This window comes from Chanodichthys erythropterus, chromosome 13 (assembly GCF_024489055.1).
Source record: "Chanodichthys erythropterus isolate Z2021 chromosome 13, ASM2448905v1, whole genome shotgun sequence".
NCBI classification, from domain to species: domain Eukaryota; kingdom Metazoa; phylum Chordata; class Actinopteri; order Cypriniformes; family Xenocyprididae; genus Chanodichthys; species Chanodichthys erythropterus.
This window is the reverse complement of record NC_090233.1, coordinates 16,742,920-16,748,941: the sequence shown is the minus strand read 5'-3', so window position 1 is coordinate 16,748,941 and position 6,022 is coordinate 16,742,920. Positions and strand designations below refer to the sequence as shown.

Below are 6,022 nucleotides of genomic sequence, written 5' to 3'. Positions count from 1 at the left end.
CCCAAATTCCAACAGGTGACATCAGGTGGCAAACAAGTGGCAAATAGTTGTTAAAATGGAGAAAAAAACCTTGGGAGAAACCAGGCTTAGTCTGCAAAACACTGCTTTGAATATTTTGTTTCGAATCAGTGGTTTGGATCGCTTGTCAAACTTCTGAAATCACATGACTTTGGTGCTCCGAACCACTGATTTGAAACAAAAGATTCAAAGCAGTGCTTTGAAATCGCCCAACAACAGATATTGTTGAAAAGGTTTTTTGTTTTTTTGGCACACAAAAAGTATACTCGTTGCTTTATAATATTAAGGTAGAGCCACTGTACTCACATGAACTGTTTTAAATATGTTTTTAGTACCTTTCTGGGCACTGAAAGTGTAAATTAACTTACATATAGCTGACAATAGAGGCCTCACTGAGCCATCAGATTTCATTAAAAATATCTTAATTTGTGTTTCGAAGATGAACGCAGGTCTTACGAGTGTAGAACAACATGAGGGTGAGTAATAAAAGACATAATTTTAATTTTTGGGTGAACTAACCCTTTAATGACCAGTATACCCTGGTGAATTTAAGGTGATGGTAGTTTTTCTAGATAAGGAGGTGTGTTGAGGACAAATTGTATGACCTTCTGTCATGTTTATTCCACCAGGAATGATTTCACCATGTTTATTTCACACCTTTTGCCTTTTTTGTTGTTTGCTGTGCTTTCTTGTATATGCTCCTCTTTTGTTGTTGTTGTTGTGAATTTACTCAACTTACACTAGGGACAAGCCGCTGCGGAGACCTAGAGCCTAGGCAAATGCTAGCATCCAACTGGAGTCTATCCAGCCCGACAGCCACAAGCTAGCCTGCCACCTGGATCACCACAGTGGTTTGGCTGATAAAAAGCATCATGCCTAATTGGTTTCACCACGTTTGTGGTGGCCTATTCCTGTCACGCCTACAGGTGAAAGCTACACGTGTCAAATCTGGCATCGCTGTCACACTCTCAGACTCACCCACAGCTCTTTCCAACCAAGGCTTAAAACTTCCATCTCCTTAGCGGCCTTACTATTGGGCAGCATAGCCTCCCAGAGTGGAGCTGTAGCCAGAGTTCACTGGTGGATCGGCAACACAGAGAGTTGTGCCAATCTCAGGGAAGAGGAACAAGGGGTTACCAGGGCATGAAAGCAGGGGTGGGCTACAAAGGCAAGGTCATACTGGGAGCTGCTGAGGGATTTGGTGTGTTTTGGATAGGTGGGGGTTTAAGAAAGTTTTTTTTTTAATGCCTTACTCTGTAGCTAGAGCAAAAAGAACTGGCTGGGCAACTAGTAGTCTGATCTACCCTGTGCACCATAAAGCAAGGAAGCCTGAAGGAAGCTCATTGTGTGGCCAGGAGGGGGAGATGTTTTCTGAGAAGGTTTGAGTTACCTTAAGGGGGCTTGACATTGTTGAGGAAAGAAAATGAGGGCAAAGCAACTGCTTGGCAATGGATGCATCAAGGGGGTTTGGATGAAAATTAAGATATTGGATGACCCAGCCAGGTTCTTGTCCAGGACCTTTTCCAGCATACAGGGTCAAGCCTGGTGGACCTACCAGCAAGCAACTGCAGCATTAGTGCTCTCATCTATGCTTGAGTTCTTTCCCACGGAAGCTGTTCGATGACTCCAAAGGTCCTTGTTGTACCCGTTGACATTATGGTAATTCAGTCAGCCTGATTCCAATCTGCCAGGTTTGTTTGGCAGGTGGTTGATGGGGCTGACAGTTTGCGATTACATTTTATCAGACACTTGACTCCAATGCCCAGACAGTGGAGTTAATGCTTATCACCAAGCACATAGCCATCTCTTGTTCTTGGTGGGACTGAAACTTTGTAACGATTTGGTTGTAAAGATGCAGGATTATCTCAGCTGAGTTGACCTATTCCACAACCACAATGTTTCTGTTTGTAGGTCAACATGAAGTAGAATGAGGGACGAATAAAAAAAAAGAAAGACAGAATGATAAACCCTATTAGTAAGCTAATTACAACTGCAGAAGGAGATGATGGTGAGAAGATAAGGATTGCTGTCTCCTCCTTGTCCTTACTCACTCTTTCTTCTGTATCTGTTCATTCCAGCACAAGATGATTCAACTGTTCAACAGTCAGTCTGGGACCACATTGCACTCTTTGTCAAATTCTCTGTCCTTGTTATGCACTGGTTTGGTTAAGAGTATGGTCTGCATTTACACAACAAAGCAACAAGGTGTAAAAGAACCCTCCACTGGGACCCCCACATTGGTCACAGGGAATCTGGGGTCTGCGTCCGTCCAGTCGGCTTTCACACATCCTGCCCCCCTCTAGTATCTAGTTACGTCCACTGTCCTCCTAGAAACAATGCTGAGTCTGACTCAGATCTTGCTCCCATCTCCTTCCCAGACCCTATCACCGTGGATGCACCAATGATTTCCCCCCTTTTTGTCATTATCTTACCACTGCATCTATGGAAATGAGCCCCATTTGGAGACCAATCCAGGGTTGAGTGAGCTGTTGCAAATGAGGCTGTCCTTAATTGGTGCAGGGAGGCCAGTAAGACAGGAGGGGGAGCACTGATTCGCTCACTCACGCACACACATAGAGTGTCCAAGCTGATTCATGTTAATGTGGTAACCCAAGCTCTTCTCCCTTTTTTCAATCAAATAAAGCAATGTTTTTCTGCCGTGTTTTCTTTTGTAAATAAATGCCCCTAGGGTGGGCTGAAGAGCCCCAAAAGAGATGCAGTGGACTGTGCACTAGCTATAGAGAGGGCTGCTATCTAGGGAATTGGAGTTAGATCCAAAGGCCTGACATTTTCTTCAGAAATCCTCTTTGTGCTTACAGCTCTAGTTTCAATATTTCCCTTCAGTTACTAACTAAACGCCACCTTTCACTGGTCCTCAGCTCTACCTCCTTCTCTCATCCACTCTCTCTTCACCATTCTGCTCTTGTTCTTTTTTTATTCTTTCCCTCTTTCAAAAGTCTCAACCCTACTCTCCATCCCCACCCCTCTCTCTTTTCCTCTGACTCTCCTATCCTCCCCCTTCCCCAAAAAACTGATCTCAGATTAACTTTAACACTATCCCTGGTGCAAAAGGTAGCGCCTGCCTCTGATGCGTCTCCCTTCAGTAGATCCGTACAGGGAACCCACTCTCTCACTCCTCCTCTGTCCTCTCATTCTAGGATCACTTTCTCCAGACTTTTGCTCTTTGAAATCAAGCGTACCCTGAAGCACGGATTGGGCCGTGTTTGCCATTCTTGTCGTTGGCGGTTGTCCTGTGGAATTGGACCAGCACAGTGCTCTGTGTGAGTGGAGGATTTAGGAGGGTTTTTCTGGGCTGTCTCCCCCTCCCTTTTCTGCATCCAAGAGCAGAGCCCCTCCGTTCTTGAGACTGTGTTGATGGTACCCACTTGGATGTGACTTAGAGGCTGATGCACAGGTGACGTGCTGAACTTCCGTCCTATGAAGGCAGGTGAGTGCTGATTTCTGAGTTGTGGTCTTTGAACTGGAACTGTTTTGTTCTTGTTTTGTTTTCTTATGACAAATTTGCTGTCTTTCACTCCTTGTCAGTTTCTCACAAGTGATGTTCAGGTGCTCTCTGCCTCTTTTACACCTCTCTTCTCTCTCTTTGTTTTGAAAACACACTTTGTGTGTGAAAATGTAAATGATAGGTTTTACCTGCCAATCGGTAACTAAGAAATTTTGATAACATCTATCATTGCTATTAATGCCAGTCGTCAGACAAGGCAGCTTGTTTGAGATCGGTTTCTGATAGGTTAGCCAAATGAACCCTGCCAGTCTATGTAATGTGATGTGGAGAGCAATGGATTTGCCTTTTGGCATCTCACACAGTATCTCATGGTTCACTTGGGAATCCCATCAAATGCCAGTTTTGTCTGTGCTTTGGTTTCATGACGGAAGATGTTATACAGGACATTGTCTAAATACATAGGCTCACTACAGGAGACTGGATTTCAGTTATGTTGGAAGGTGGCTATTTTTTTCTCATTTGGCAGTAGGAAGAAATGGTAGACTTCCTTTTTTGTAAGACTGTGACTTAAGTATTCATTCCTAACGCAAGCAGCTTGAATTTAAATATTAGGTTGTTTCCATGGAAGTTTTGAAATGCTTTTTAAATTATTTTATTTTATTTTATAAATTATTCCTGATTTTGTAAATGAAAAAGTATTTTTTTAAATAGTATTTTTCCATATTATTCTTAGTCTTTTTATATTATTATAGTTATATATTATAGTTAGTCTTTTTGCATTATTAGATTTATTTCATTCTTTTATTTTTAAAATAAATTATTAAAGAAAATTAAGAAAATATCTTTACTGTATGATTCTGTGTATTCACAGTATTCTTTGACAGCTCAATGGTAAATTTAGTTTTCTACCTCTGGATATTTTTTTTAGTAAGGGCAAGGTATATCCACACGTAACCATCTGATTCATTTTTTAAGATTCCAATATTGTGTGAAATATGACAAATTTAATTAAATTTATATTAGATGCCATGTCTTGGTTAATGGAGCTGTAATGACATTGTTTTAATTTATTCATTTATAAATCTGACTACATCATTCTGGATTTGTGAAACTTGGAAGAACTTGAGCATACATAATTAACTATAGGGGGAAAAAATGCATTGCATTGACGTGCCTACTACAATCAATTTATATAAAATATATTTTCATTTTATACACTTGAAATATAAGTTAAATACTAATTATTTAATTAGACACTAGACCTTTAGCAGCATTTTGCTTTTGTATTTACATTAGTATTATTTTGAGGCAAGATGCAAGTTTAACACGCTTAAGGCTGAAAAAGACTGGGAGAAAATTTGGATGTATCAATTTAAATTAGTGTTGTTTACTATTGATTACTATCTGTTCTGTCATTGCACTTTCTAAAAGACATTTGGTGCTACTATTCAAAATATAGATCTACCTAAAATAAGAAATCTGGGGTGACAAAGTATTTCCAGTTGACAGTTTTAACGTCAGAATCATTTCAGGTTGTTATCATTTCCGTTCCGTACCTGATACTAGGATTTGAAAAGATGTCCATTTATTTTGGCACACTAAGGCTGGAGAATCTAAAGGGAGTGAAACCCAAACTTCAGCCCCTCAGGGTTGCCGTAAAGACCCTGGCAACTCAAGCCTGCTAAATTAAACCCATTAGCCTCACTGTTCACAGTCCTTTCTCTGATGCCAACAAGTCATAGCACATAAACACTTTGTAATAGACCCTTCAGACGATGGAGAGGAGCAAGGCAAGTTCTCCCAGCCGCAGGCTTACTGGCACTGTGGAGGCCTGGAACTGCATCACCATAGTCCACTCAAACGATAGTGCTGGAGAATGTGATCCCAACACATTGTTCTTCATCACATAATAGAACCTTTTCAACTCAGGGCGAACAGGCCCACCATGGAGAGGGAGAAAGGGGGAGACTTGCCCCCATGGGAGACCTGGGAGACTGCTCTTTAAACCAGGGCAGATTGGAGACAAATGCATCTTGGCCTAGTTGTTAATTTCTGTAAATAGGCTTATTTTCGTGCTAATATTTTTCTTTTTATAAAATAGTCAAATATTTTAATCTTAAAATAAATGATGTTTGGAAGGCTGGTGCCACTAAAGCATTGCTGATATTTGATGATAAATATTTTAAGTCACATTTTTCATATTTTTTTATCTTGAATTGTATTATTAGGTGTCTTGTTGTATTTATATATGTGCACTTGAAGCTTTATTTACCAAATAAAATTGCTCTGTGTTTGCAAGCACACTTGGCAATAATGCTCTTTCTGATTCTGTTTCCCAGGTGTTTAGGATGGTCAGAACAGGCACTTTACTCTCTCTGCTCCAGCTTTTCAGCACCCTTGCTCCCAGAGGAGGTAAGTGATGTCCACAACTGCGTATAAACCCTCTTCTGCTTGCCTCCACAGCCCCTCGTAATCATTAGATGTAACAGTGATTGATAGACAAAAAGAGCCAAGGCATTAAAAAAAGAGCTAATCAAT

The 6,022-nt window shown here is 40.8% G+C and overlaps 1 protein-coding gene across 4 annotated transcripts in view; it reads left to right on the top strand.

Annotated features, from left to right (window-relative positions):
- Nucleotides 1–6,022, top strand: part of tecta (tectorin alpha) — a 37,681-nt gene that overhangs the window by 12,038 nt on the left and 19,621 nt on the right. For 2 of the 4 annotated variants that reach the window (XR_010896858.1, XM_067405599.1), the window contains exon 3: nt 5,824–5,896. Coding sequence is in view for 3 of the 4 variants with exons in the window: in XM_067405599.1 (XP_067261700.1) it covers nt 5,833–5,896 (64 nt within the window). In the remaining variant the exon portion in view is untranslated. Of the gene's footprint in view, nt 1–856; nt 945–3,004; nt 3,467–5,823; nt 5,897–6,022 lie in introns of those variants that run through there. The other 2 variants (XM_067405600.1, XM_067405601.1) reach the window with 2 other exon arrangements.